This window comes from Lacerta agilis, chromosome 13 (assembly GCF_009819535.1).
Source record: "Lacerta agilis isolate rLacAgi1 chromosome 13, rLacAgi1.pri, whole genome shotgun sequence".
NCBI classification, from domain to species: domain Eukaryota; kingdom Metazoa; phylum Chordata; class Lepidosauria; order Squamata; family Lacertidae; genus Lacerta; species Lacerta agilis.
Window position 1 is genome coordinate 26,468,668 of NC_046324.1, and position 14,294 is coordinate 26,482,961.

General features: G+C 42.7%; 1 protein-coding gene across 1 annotated transcript; it reads right to left on the minus strand.

The window, feature by feature from the left end:
* Window positions 1–1,815: 1,815 nt before the first annotated feature.
* Window positions 1,816–13,523, minus strand: BLM (BLM RecQ like helicase). Its single transcript, XM_033166998.1, has 16 exons — window positions 13,424–13,523; window positions 12,177–12,368; window positions 10,982–11,100; window positions 9,955–10,068; window positions 8,712–8,810; window positions 8,460–8,608; window positions 7,527–7,633; window positions 6,985–7,145; window positions 6,462–6,657; window positions 5,764–5,954; window positions 5,320–5,455; window positions 4,618–4,817; window positions 4,147–4,342; window positions 3,313–3,435; window positions 2,700–2,898; window positions 1,816–2,076 (listed from the first exon to the last, which is right to left on the minus strand). Exons 2-16 carry the CDS (start codon window positions 12,286–12,288, stop codon window positions 1,920–1,922), a joined length of 2,259 nt encoding a protein of 752 aa, XP_033022889.1. The 5' UTR covers window positions 12,289–12,368; window positions 13,424–13,523; the 3' UTR covers window positions 1,816–1,919.
* Window positions 13,524–14,294: the final 771 nt, after the last annotated feature.

The following is a 14,294-nucleotide window of genomic DNA, read 5'->3' on the forward strand; positions in this document are numbered from 1 at the left end:
AGACGAAAAATTTTCGCGATTCCCCCCCCCGTCAAACCGCTCTTCCCCGTCCGTGCTTCGCAAGACGAAATTTTCGCTAGACGACAGCACTCGCAGAACGAATTAATTTCGTCTTGCGAGGCACCACTGTATACAATAACCTGAGCAGTGAGGGATGGCAATATGCAATACTGCTGTATTTTAGATTTGGATGTCCACGCTAGAGTGAGATATGAACTCATTGTTAAAACTATACATTTTACACATTTATTTCCCAAGTATTCTGCCGAGTGGGATGGCAGCAAGCCTGCCATCTCTTCAAAAGATATTTTCCAGCCTTACTTGTCACCAACATACTTTGATGTTTCTGCAGATTAATGTTTAAATTAATTTTGTTTGCTTGGCTCTTCAGGTAACATGTATATCTTAATATACTGTGACAAGACTCATGTTATCATTACTTACAAAAAGACAGCATCAGTATTTGCATTCATAAGCATTTGTTCTGCAAGGCCTGACAGAACACAGGAAGGGGGTTCTTATCGTGACAGCTTACAGAACACCTGCCATGTTAGCAGGAGTGTAACTTAAAAGATATTTTAAGATAACTAGTTAAACAGCCGCTAGCCAGGTAGGTTAAAGCTGACAAGCTGAGGGATGCAGCTTAGCTTGTACAGTTGCAGTGAAATCTGCAGTACATTAGAATCCATCTGGAGTAGTGGCTCCCAGCCTTTTTGATATGGTGACCCAGAAGTACAAATTTACTTAGATAAAATGACCAATTTGTTTATTTTCACATAAATATTAGACCTTAGGTGTTTGGCAGCCATTGGTTGTGCATTTTAAGTGCATTTACCTGTTCTAGAACACTTACTTGAGATATCCTAGCAAAAATGTGTTTAATACCTCTAGTCATGTCGTCAATAAGGCTGTGTTTAATGGGGAAACCCAGCCAGATGGATGGGGCATAAATATATTATTATTATTAGTTTTATCTGAATTGAGTACCAATTCAGTTACAAATTTGGAGAGAGAGAGAGAGAGAGAGAGAGAGAGAGAGAGAGAGAGAGAGAAACTCCACACAGATCCCAAGCACTACTTGCAGCCACAGAATAATGGAGTCCATTCTTGCTCTTTGTTATAATCAAAGGATAATTTGGAACACCTAGAGAGGAAACTGAGCATTGATCAGCTCTGCACAGTGGCAGAATCCATGTGGAGCAGGTTAAGGCAGATGGGAACCCTGGCAAGCATCCTGAGAAATATTTTGGAGAGGTTGAAGCAGGCTTTCTTAGACAGGTCCTGAGGGCTAAACCTGGGAGTCAGGAAGGCCTTGGGATGTGTTCAGTACACCTACCTAAAACATGCAAGCCTCAGCTAATACTACATGAAGTTACTGGTCCTATTAATCAGTTAATAACATTGGGGCTTTTTCTTCAAGAGTTTGTATTCATATGTTTAATTCTTGTTATCTGTGTAAAAAGTTCTACAAAGACAAATTTCAAAACTCTAGTATTCACAGCTGTTCAGACCAGAAACTTGTCTGTTAACATAACATTTTGCAAGGTATCTTACCATTAGGAATAAAATAGTCTCATGCTTCATGACCTATCAGTGGGCTGCTTTGAATGTTTTAAACATACAAAGTAAAATTAAATAGATGTGGCATGATCCACAAATGCATTAAGTTCTCCATCTCTCATGGACAAACTGTTTAGAATAGAATACTGAAATTGGCAAGCTATTTGGGGAAATGGGGACCAATACAGAGGAATTATATACCACCAAACTTTCCCAGCATGGCTCACAAGGTGTTTTGCTAGAAGCTCTCAACAGTATGGTTCAAGCAAATGTATTTATTAACATTAGGCATGAGTGTTACACCTCAATAAAAAATTAGTTAAACAGCATCCATAAAAATTTAAAAGGCTTTAAGGATATTACAAAAGTGAGAAAGAAGGTTTAAGGTACTGTCTGCTTTGTGGTTTTGGCGGTGCCATAATTGCAGGCCTTTTGCCAATTCCTGGCTTGGCAGGAGGAATGTAAGATGTGGAACTTTTGGAGTTAGATGGTGCCTTCTTGCCGGTTCTGTAACCCCTAAAAAGTTAGAGAGGGAAATATAGAGTATGTCATTGACCCCCAATAATTTTGTAAACATGCATATATACTTTTATCTGTTGCTTCAAGATCCTTATGAGATTTAAATCCCTAAAAAACAATCTCCAACATTTCTGCTCTGCATTTTGGCCAAATGTTTCATTTACAAGGAGACCAGAATACTGATGTGAGTTCAGTTTGGCATTGGGGCTCTTGACCTCACTGCTGAGACACCAACCCTTTAGCACCAGCACGTCCCTCTCTTCGAGGTGCTTGGAATTTTCCCAATTGTTTTTGTCCATTTCATCCAGCCCTACACACCCAGCCTTACACATAAGTAACGTGGGAATTGCTGTGTTCCACAAGGACACCCTGGAAGGGACAGCACTTCCAGGCTGGCATCACAGCTTTGTCAGTCATGATTTTATGAGATGGCTTAAAATTAAGTGATTCCATGTTGCTATTGTGCCAATGTGCTCCTCACTCCTTGTGAGGTATTCACAATAAAATACTTATTTTACTTTACTGTAAAAGTGTGCTTAATTGGCACCATAGAAGGGCTTTAATCCCATTATTATATCTGGTTTACTTGCCCCAAAGGATTAAAAAACAAACAGCCATACCCTTTAGAAAAAGCCTGCTGGCCTCCAGACCTCATTTTCTTCTTTGATTCTCTGAAGAACTGTGGCTTTTTTCTCTTCCTTCCCTTGTTGGGTCTGTTGTGGAAATAGGCAGATGTTGTATGCAGCTCCTCCTCTGCTTCATCAGTACTGGAATTTCTTTCAGCATCAGCTTCTGTAGCCCAAAGAGGCTTGTTTTCCGCTGTTGAAACAGACCCATGTGTCTTTAATCCTGTGGCTTTGGATGTTGCCAAACAGAGACCATAACCCCGCAGCTTCCCAGCTTCCCCTTAGCACAGATAGTGTTCTGATGTAAAGCAAGAGAATTGACCACTGTAACTAAAAAAGGAATATGTGAGCAGTCTGCATAAATGGCTGCTGGCATGGTTTGAGTTGCTTCCATCGGGGGGGGGGGGGGGTAGGGGAGTATCATCACCATGACTGAAGTTACCAAGATTGCATTAAAAAGTCATTTCATATAAAGGGCTCCCCGAGGAGTTCCTCGTTACAATGGTAATCATGCAGAGAAAAACAATAACTGAAGTGACTACACTTAATAAATAAATAAAGTGCATAACTGGAAAATGTTTCTAACAATACTGAAGTCACACAATACCTGGCAGTGTCCATTCAGAATACTTCTGCAGCACTTCAATGATTTCTGCTCCATACTTCTCTAACTTGTCCTCCGTAACACCATCAATCTGAAGCAGAACTGCAGGGTCTGAAGACAGTGTCTCTGGAGACCAGGAAAGAAAAACAAATCTTTAAAATGGCTTGACATCTGAGAATGTCTGGTATAAGCAGGGTCAAGGGTACATATGCTGAATATTTTTTGTTGTTGAAAAGATTGATCACCACACAAGGCAGTGATTTCTTTTACAAGCAGAACAGTCCATTTGCTTTCTATCTTCATACTAAAAGAGTACAGCAAAATCTCCCAGTTCTGCTATTAAGAGTGTTGTTCTGAAATTCCCATGCAAGGGTCTTTCAGAACAAGCCATGCCACCTGGCAGACAGCAGGAATATCACAGAGGGAAAGAGTTAGAGTACAACCACGTCTTGTGTGGGGGATACACTCTGGGGATGGCGTATATATGCAAAAACACATACACCTGAACCACTCCCTTGGGACCACCCCTGCATGACCATCCTTACACTTTCCAAGCAAGGCAGAGCAGTTTTAAGCTCATGCCTAGCTTACTGGGATCTGGAATGCTCTCACAAAATCTTGCTGGGCCAGCTGAGTAAGGAAGTCTGAGAGCTTAAAAGCTCTTTCCACGCCATGAAAATGCAGCGTAAAACGAGCTTGCATACAATTAATTTGCAGGATTTCAGCTGGCTGGCTTTCAACCACACAAGGTTGAAATTGTGCATACAAGGCGCAACGGTACTGTACTTCATTCACAGACACAGATTTGAACCGTTTCTCCATGAGCAGCAAGATTACCTGCTATTCTTTTAAGCGTGGCAGTGTTAAAAACATTGAAGTAATGGACATCAAACGCTTTCCCAAGGTTTTTGCAGACATCTGTGAGTTCTGAGAGACATTTCTTAACCATCTCTTCCCGCTGGGAAATTTTGATCACTGACGCCCTTTGGTGCTTGCGAATACTGCTGGCACTTTCAGTTTCATGGAACTCTACCTGAAGGAAGCAGCAGAAGAAAATCTCACTAATGTACCACTGAAACTAAGATGTGCAGTTTCCTTCTATAGAGCTTGAGACTATGACAGCAACACAGGAAGAGGATGAAAGCACCCATTAGAGGAAAAGGAGCATCTCCTTTTTCAGCCATTCTCTGCAAGACCTTAATATTTTCTTAACTATTTTCCTGGGTGGCTCCAAGCTCCTAACACCTACTTGAAGGAGGAGACAGGGTATGACACTTTAGGCAAGTAGATGAATTTAGCTCTACACACCTGCAGAGATCCATTCAGCACAGCATAAGCTTTCTCACCAATCTGGACATATGCAACTGCTTGGTCATTAGCAGTGATGTAAAGGTCTTCCTCTAGAATCTTGTCCAGTACCAGTTTCCTAAAGAGTCGCTCAGCATTATGGCGTGAGTAGGCTGCTCCTTGGCGAAACAGGCCAGACTGAATCTTGGCACTCTTTGTACCTGTTCAGAAAAACACAGTGTGTCTCCTTGATAAAGGCAAAACCAGGAAAGATGCTTCAGCACAAGAATCCCCAGAGTGAGGACTCACAAGTGATTTAACCCCCTTCCCTCTCACGATCAAGGCCAGATGGCAAAATGAACCAAAACCACATGCGAGGTTGGCTAGCTACTCCTCACTCACCAGAAAATTATGTAAGGAATATTTATTATTATTTAACATACATGACCCACTAAGGAAGATAACAGAAGTCAAAACAGTAACAACTAATTGCACATTTGTTCAAAATCCAATTAAAACTATTCAATTAATTCAACAAAATTGATGAAATTAATCCAGTGATACCAGTTTCTCAAAGTATGATAGTAATTGACACCTGAAGTGCCCCTCTGCCTCCCCCTTGCCTCTTAGCACTGCCCTAGGTAATCCCACCTCCAGGATTGGGAACCAGGGATCAAGAAACAAATCCAACACTGAGTGTTGACAGCATACATTGCAACTTACCCAAGAAAATGTCAATCATCATATTCAAGGTGTACCTCCCTGTGTTGTTCCTTCTTACTCGCTTCTCGCCACAATGCTCCTGAACAAACCTAACAATATTTTTCACATCTTCTGTCACGTTCCGTGGTTTATAATCCTAACAAAAACAGTTTTGAGGAGGAAAGATTGATTTGTTGCACTACACCTGGCAGTTGACAATACAACTCAAGATATACAAGCTAAACTAAGTGTTAGTTTAAATTTGAGAGATTAATCTGAAGGAAATACAAGAAAAAAACAAGTTATACATTGAAGAAAACAGCTGGAAGTCATTGTCTGCAAGTTGCAATCCTTAGTTTCTTCAGCCCAAAAATCACTCCTGCCCAGCCACTACCAGAAATACATGTGTTCTAACCTCTAAAGAGATAACACCTTTTGAAGAGTTAAGAAGCAGAACTAGCTTACCTGCTTCTTGCTGCAGTTGTCACAACTGACTTCAGGGTGTTCCTTGCAAAACCTAGAGTTGAAGCCTGTTTCCCCAAAGTAGGCCAGCAGCTGCACTCTCCGGCACTCCACGATATTCTCACAGTAATGTACCATGCTGTAGAGATTGTTGAAATGTGTCTGCCTTGTGTGGCTGTTCCCATCTTTTTCCACTGAAATGCAAATAATGCACCTTTTGAATTATTACGGAACATACACACAGAGTGAGAGATTGCTTTCCCTTCCGACCAATAATTTGCAGACATGTATGAAGAAGCCAAAAGGTTCAAACTTTAAGTTTGTGAGCTGGATTTCAACCTTTTTTTAGTACAATACACAGAAGAGAAAGGAATGAGACACTGCAGCATTTTTTTTCCATATAAAAACTGAGAAGTTTATGGGAAAGGAATTCTTCAGGAAGTTTACAGTATTTATAGTCTCCTATGGCTAGATGCTGCACACTGCTTGTTCCAAGGAACCTAAATGAAAACACTTAAAGCCTAAAACGTGAGAGGCAAACACCAAGTCAAATCTTTTGCAGGCAGTGCTTCTATGTTTTATAGTCATGATGACTGAAGTGGGCTGCTAACACTGTTCTCCCCCCCCCCCCCACACACATTAAAGCCCATTCTTGCATGATTCTGGTCACAAGATTTGAGATGTTGCAGAGAAATGCTTACTAAATATGAGTCTTCTCAGCCTGTTGACATCAGCATAGGTGTAGAAGAGCAGGCAGTGAGAAATTTCTCCATCACGCCCAGCTCTGCCCGACTCCTGATAGTAACCTTCAACAGATTTAGGAAGAGAGGCATGGATCACGAAGCGCACATCAGGTTTATCAATCCCCATGCCGAAAGCAATGGTTGCACATATAATCTGGAAGAGAACAAAAACAGAATTTGCATACTGCCAAGGGCAAGCAGCGCATCACAAACACACTTTATGCACTGAACTGACACAGTGCTTTCTGGCTTGATACTCTGATCGACTTCAGGCTCACCTCAAGGAGGGTAAAGACGAACACACACACACACATCCATTGAGAAAGGCTGCAGAAAACTGACCAGCTAAACAGGCGGGGCCATTTGTTTTGCCACAGGAGCTAACAACCATTTAGATCTGTGCTGGCTACACCCTGTGTTTGTTTTAAGTATTTCTACTTGTGCGTGATATCAGCACCTTCTCCAGTTTTGTCTCCTTTACCTGACATCCGTCCTGATTAATCCACTTCTGCTGCACATGGTCTCTGGTGCTGTCCGCGAGACCAGCATGATAGGCAAGTGCAGAAAGGCCAGAGCTCTGCAATGTGCTGGCAACCGAGTCACATTCGTATCGGGAGAGGCAATAAATTATTCCAGAGTCATCTAGAGAAAAAGAAAAATTTGGCAAAACATGGGAGCTGGAGTATTCAGTCCTCTCAAGTAAATTAAATGAAGTGACAGCAGAAGTTGCACACCCCTCTGAGGTACATTTCACAGAACTGAAGAACTTTCTGACAGTGATAGCTGTTTGATAGTGGAATGGACTCCTTCGGAAGGTGGTGGCCTCTCCTTCATTGGAGCTTTTCAAGCAAAGGTTGCATGGCCACCTGTCATGGATGCTTTATTTGAGATTCTAGCATTGCAGGGGGTTGGACTAGATGACCCTCAGAAGCTCCTTCCAACTCTACAATTCTTTCATTTTTTGAAAAAGACTCGATTCACACGAATAAATCCTGACAGAGGAAGGAAAGGAGCTAAACTCACTTGGGTGGTATTTTCGGATCCAATCCAAGCAGTCCAGTGCAACACTTTTGGGCTTCTTGGGCAAAACATCATATTTCAGGTTCCGCCTGTTAAAGCTCATACTAAACCTGGAAAATATCCATCACAAGAAAAATAAATTTTTCTTCTTTAAAAAACAGTAAATTGCTAAAGGATATGTGTATCTTAAATGATATATTAAGAAAAGCCACTAGTGCCCCCACCATGCCATAGCATCTGGGCTGGACACACCAGCAGCTCCTTGTAGGCTGAGTAAAGGAGGCTGAGAGGCCTAGGAGGGCAGGTAAGTCATTTCTTTCTTAGAGGAAAGGGCCAGAAGTGGAGCTGAAGGAAATAAACAAACACAGGGAAGAGAAAGAAAAAGAGATAACAGATCTGTTACAGGGCAAAGAAGTCAATCTAAAGGAAATAGGCCAGAAGGAGAAAAAACTAGTGGCTGGGGCTTGTGGAGAAGATTCAAGCTGAGTGTGTAAGGAAAATAGGGGAGAGATATTATAGGAGATGGGATAAAAAAACAACTTCTGGGATGCTTGGGGGCAGGGCAAGGAAAATACAAAAATAAAGGGCGTTCTCTACCCAACTAAAATGGGACTTAATTCTGACAAAAATGGGAAGGCTGAGTCACAATACCTCCAGAACAAACGCCTGCAGGTAGCTTGAAGAAAGCTGACCTATGGAACTCCTTTTCATGAGCTAAAGGCTGTGCCAGAGAGTTTCCAAAGACTGATTAGATATCACTACAAAAAGATGTCAGCAATTGCCAGCTGATTATGCCAGACACAGCAAATGCCACTGGCCACCATTTTAATGTTGCCTGCCCTGCACCACCATTTTGGGCCTTGGCAATTTTCAGCGATCTCATGTGGGCCACTGGGTATAGAAAGTTGGAGAATTCCTGGTGTAGATCAAACTTACACCTGTGGCTTCAGCATCTCCAGTTGATTCAAGATGTCCTTTTGCACCCTTGCGTTTGCGGTGGCAGTAAGAGCCATCATAGGAATGGAAGCAAATTTCTTACGAAGCATATTCAGCCGCTTGTAGTCTTGGCGGAAGTCATGGCCCCACTAGTCAAAAGATTTTTTCAAAAAAAGTTAAGTTGCTTACAGATCAATGCAAGGGTTCAGCGGGTTCACCAACCCCTGACATTTCCAAAAAAGAAAAGGTCACCTGACTAACGCAGTGTGCCTCGTCAATCACAAAGCGCGCCAACAGCTTCCGCTCATAGAGATTCTCCAGGGTTGACATCAGCCGGCCACTCGAGCAGACCTAAGGAAGACCCACACCCAAGGATCCAGAAACTTGAGTGGAGAATTGCCAACACTGTATACTCGCACATAGCAAATTCCTTTCTACATCACCTTTCAGCATAAAAAGTGCTTTAGCCTCCTTATCTCATTTGCCCTCATCCACCACTTCAGATAGATTTGGTGTTGTAAAATTTAGGGTGCACACATAGCAGACACCCAGTCCACAGAAAACCAATCCTTCACCCTTCAACATTTGGAAAATTCCTTGAGAGAAATTACACTTTACACACAGAACCATCTCAAAAAGCCATCTTGGCTCTCCTAAGGACTCTAATATGTTTCCTCTGCAGAGGGAAGTATCTTGGAGAACCAGTATATTTAAATTCTAGCCTGCTAAAATAAGGACACCCTGAATTTCCTATGGAACATTGTATAAGATCATTTATAACTGTATAATTCGAGTCCTCCATAATCCCTCTTGCCTGAGAACACATAGGCAGATAGCAATCAGGGAAAGTTCCTGAAGGGATTCCTCTCCCAAATCTATGAACCTCCTTTGTGTTAATTGTCATTATTTGCCGAAATGCTCTGCACTGAGGGATGTCTGCTGGGCATCCTGACTGTCTCATCAAATGCTAATATTTTGCATAAACTGTGTCTGGAACTATGTAAAACTTGCTAAATCCTCAGGAATGTCACACCTTGACCTGCCTGAGCCACTGTAGCCCCACCTTGTGTGTGATGTAATTTCTGGTTTGTAAAGTGGCCAAAATGCAGCCCTTTAAAAAGAGATGTTTTTTCTTTGCTCGTGGTCTCTTTTACCTACTTTGCAGGGAGGGGAGGGAACTCTGTTGCAACATAAATAAATAAGGATCTGCTTTGCTTTCTTTAGATCCTTGCCTCCATCCATTCATCTCTGACCGATCATGAACTTAGGAGTCTCAGTCCTTTGGGGAATTGGGCAACAAAAAAAACTAAACCCCAATTTTTCTACACCATTGGTAAGCAGAGGCCTGCTCTAGTCATGCAAGCAGAGTTCATGTCTGAACAGGGATGGAAGCCTAGTTCTCCTCCATCCAAACCTGCTGGCTTCCTTTGCCTGGTGGGCTGTATCCTGTATATGATAAAACCCAATGCTGATGGTGCTTAGACCTTATACAAACCTTCTCTGGAGTAACGTAGAGGAGTTTTATGATGGGATCTTTCTTCGACAGCTGCATGTAGATTCTGGATGCTTCAGCATCAGTCTTGTCACCTGTCAGGTGAGTTGCTGGAATCTATGACAGAAGAAGAGCTGTTTGCACCCAGTATAAAGTAGCTCCCTGTGTTCCCACGTCAGATCTATTAGTCCATTTACTATTATCTACAATGACTGGCAGGATGCGGGTGGTGCTGTGGTCTAAACCACAGAGCCTAGGGCCTGATCAGAAGGTCGGCAGTTTGAATCCCCATGACGGGGTGAGCTCCAGTTGTTCGGTCCCTGCTCCTGCCAACCTAGCAGTTCAAAAGCACGTCAAGTGCAAGTAGATAAATAGGGACCATTCCGGCGGGAAGGTAAACAGCGTTTCCGTGCGCTGCTCTGGTTTGCCAGAAGCGGCTTTGTCATGCTGGCCACATGACCTGGAAGCTGTCTGCGGACAAATGCCAGCTCCTTCGGTCAGTAAAGCAAGATGAGCGCCGTAACCCCAGAGTCGTCCGCAACTGGACCTAGCGGTCAGGGGTCCCTTTACCTTTAACAATGACAGGCAGCGGCTCTCTGGGATTTCAGATACGGTTCTCTCCCAGCCCTAGGGATCTTCTGCATGCAAAGCAGGTGCTCTACCACTGAGGTACAGTGATAGACTAAACAGATGCAACAGCAAATGGATTGCTGGATTCAACACTCATTTTACACTATTATCTACAGTAAGTCAAAAACGGTACACACAGATAAAGTACTAGCTTCTGTGTCGTAGGTCTAAATATGTGTCCATGCTCCCTTCCTTGCCTGCTATGGTGCTGAGCTCCCAAACTGTGGATCAACTTGAATCTGAATAGCAGTGCCCAAATATTGGAAATAAGGAATGGAAGTTTTTAATTTGCATGAAGTCATACCCCAGAGCAAAGAGCAGAATCGGTCACGACTAATGAAGATGCAGACAACTCTCCTCATGCAAAGGATCAATGAGAAAACCATGGGCTTGAACTCACATCCATTGATGTTAGCTTCTGAACTTGATCCACTATCAGTGACCTCAAGGGGGAGATCACAATGGTGACTCCCGGTGAAACGCAAGCTGGTAGCTGGTAGCATAAGCTCTTCCCACCTCCTGTGGGAAGGGAAAAAAACCAAGGATTAGTTGGAAAGCTCACCTGGGCAGTAAGCAAATGCAGGTTGTCCAGATGATATTTAGCAAAAGCCAGAAACCTCCACCCTAGAATATTTCAACAAATCTTCAAAATTACTTTCTGCACTCCTCCAACTCCTGGTAAGAATGGTTGACTGCAAACACAATTTATTTAAGTGCGGGTTTTATGATCAACACATTAGGAACTTTAGTTCTGGTAACTTTTTTCAGACAGTGTTTTTATTTTTTAATCGAAAATTCTCAATATGTCATGCTTTAAGTTGCTACACTGTCTACATAAGAATATGAGAAGAGTTGTGCCAAAGGAGGCCCCACCAAGTCCAGCATCCTGTTCTCACAATGGCCAACCAGATGCCTCTTCTGGGAAACCCACAAGCAGGATCCAAAGCACAAGAGCCATCTCCTCTCTTGTGGTTTCCAACAACCGGTATTCAGAAGCACTGCAGGCTTCAACTGTGGAGGCAGAGCACAGCCATCGTGGGTAGTAGCCCCCAATAGCCCCTCTTCCAAGACTTTGTCAAGGTCACATAAAGTCTCTAACTAGTTGCAAAGAAGCATGTTTAATCATTAGAGCCAGTGGGAATGCATGCCTGCTTAGGAAATATTAACAACTTGTTTATATTCTGTTGGAAGCTGCCCAGAGTGGCTGGGGCAACCCAGTCAGATGGGTTGGGTATAAGTAATGATTCAACTCATGGATTATATTCAGTGATTTAAATCAATTCACCTGCATTTAGCAACCCCACACCTCCACTATCATCCAGATCTCCCCACAACCATCCTCCTCACAATCTGTTTGTCAGTCTTCAACTTTGCTGTCCAAATGGACATTGTGAGTGCTTAAGGACAGCACCTTTCACTTTGCTGACATACACAATAAAAGGTTGTGACACTTCATCACCTCAAGAGGCAGAAGGTCATTTGCCAGGAGTCCCCTGCACCTGTTCACTCATTGCAAGCCTTTTGAAAACCTCCCAGGTTGCTAGACTAGTCCCCTAGACCACATGCGGTTGGCAGGCACCCTCGCCATCACACACCTGTGGGCATTAAGATGAAGCAGTCTTCACCCAACAGAGCAGCATTGATGGCTTCAAGCTGATTTGTCCGGAAGTGATGGAGACCAAATCTTTTGTGAAATATCTTCATCATTTCGTTAGAATGGGGAAATGCTAAGCCTCTGAAGTGCTCTAGCAATGGATTTCTGGAAGGTGGATTTTTAACCTGTGGATCTAGAAGAAAACAGGTTACCAGAATAAATAAAAATTGCTTGGTTTTTGTGTGTGCCCTGTAGCATATCAACAGCTTACTCTTAACTCATTTTGCATAATTATAAGTATACTAGTGTGGCTGGATAGGTGGAATGTGATCCTCAACTGTGTTGGCAATGCAAAATCAAGAGCTGGGAGTTATCCTAGATTCCTTAATAATATAACTATAGGACCCTGTGAAATCTCAACTCAAAGTCATGCTTCTGGTCTCATTGAATGTAATTGATTCACACATGTAAGCAATTTTGGTCCCCGCTATTTACAACAGCAAAGTTTGGCACCTGCTTAACTCTCACTTTGGATGTGACCCAGTGAATCTTATCAAAATTTATCTTCAAAACAAAAGTGTCGAGCAGCAAAGCTGACATTTCACAACAGCCCCAACCCCCACAGAAGCAGCAGCAAAACCACAATGCAAAACCAGAGAACTTCACTGCTCAAGTTAATGTGAGAGCAAATTCCTGCTGTTTGAAAAGGAAAATGCTATACACTCCCTACAGCAGAATTTGGTATCGGTACAGAAGAAAAATCGTGTGTGTGTGTCATATTTCCCAAAGTATTTCAGAACTCAGAAATGCAGTGACAAAAGTGTGACCTCGTGAAGCAAAAGCAAAGCTGCTACAAAGTGACTGTGGTGAAGCAACGAATAGTACAGTGGTACCTCGGGTTACAGACGCTTCAGGTTACAGACTCCGCTAACCCAGAAATAGTACCTTGGGTTAAGAACTTTGCTTCAGGATGAGAACAGAAATTGTGCTCTGGCAGCGCAGCAGCAGCGAGAGGCCCCATTAGCTAAAGTGGTACCTCAGGTTAAGAACAGTTTCAGGTTAAGAACGGACCTCCGGAACGAATTAAGTTCTTAACCCGAGGTACCACTGTATTCCCATTGCAACAAAAGACACTCAAGCAATGTGTCAGATTAGTTAATTACTCTCTACACAATAGCTCCCTGGCACAACAAGCTTCTGTGACAGAGAATTAGCATAATTTACCCAAGCAGCTCTTGGCAGGCACACCTTGGCAGTTTGCTCTGGGAAAAATAGGATTTGAAAAATGACCATTTCCCTTAGCTGTAAGGGAGCTTTTTTCCAGGAATGGTTTGGCAGGCTGTGCTTCCTCAGCACGCTGGTAGCAAGTACTAGGTGGCTGTAAAGTTGAAGTGTTTATTACGTCGTCCAACTCATCAAAGTCATCAATATCAAAATCATCATCAAAGGCCACATTCTCTGTTGCTGAGGAATTCTCTCTCAAATTACTTTTAAGTAGAGTGAGTTTCTCTTGGTCTTGATTCCCCTTTGAACACAGCCAACCCTTTTCTCCCCATTCTGTCCTTGTATTTTTGATGGAACTGTTCAGAGAGGAGATTGTTTTGTTGACTCCTGTTTTGGAAAGAGACAATCCTGCATTTTCCGAGATGCTACTGTCCAAAGCAAAAGTCTCAGGGAAAATTGTCAGGCCGGAATTGCTGGAGTCTTGAGCACTTCGTACAAAGGAGGGGGTTGAATGAAAGTTATGCTGGGGTGCAACCTTTGGGGAAGGTTGTCTAGACATGAACAATTCCCTACAAGGGTCAATAGTAGAGGTTTTTCCCAGTTGAAAAGAAACACCACCATCCATAGATCTTTCATGTCCAGAATAAAGTTTGCAATTTTCATCCAAGGATATGCCACTGTCCTTTCTACTTCCATTAGTGCCATTCTTTAAGAGTTTTCTTCTGGAAATAAAGAAAAAAATATGAACTATTAATACACAGAATCGTAGAGTTGGAAGGGACCTGAAGGGTTATCTAGTCCAACCCCCTGCAATGCAAGGATCTCAACTAAAACAAGCTTACTCCATGTGACAGCCATTTGGATATTTGAAGATGGCTATCAAATCTTCTCTCAG

Excerpts from the sequence above, each read along its gene's own strand:
- BLM (XM_033166998.1), bottom strand. The coding sequence starts at position 12,288 with ATGATGAAGATATTTCACAAAAGATTTGGTCTCCATCACTTCCGGACA. Across the intron at positions 8,609-8,711 it reads AGGCACACTGCGTTAGTCAG|TGGGGCCATGACTTCCGCCA; the intron begins GTGACCTTTTCT and ends TCTTTTGACTAG. Across the intron at positions 3,436-4,146 it reads CACGCTTAAAAGAATAGCAG|AGACACTGTCTTCAGACCCT; the intron begins GTAATCTTGCTG and ends CCTGGTCTCCAG.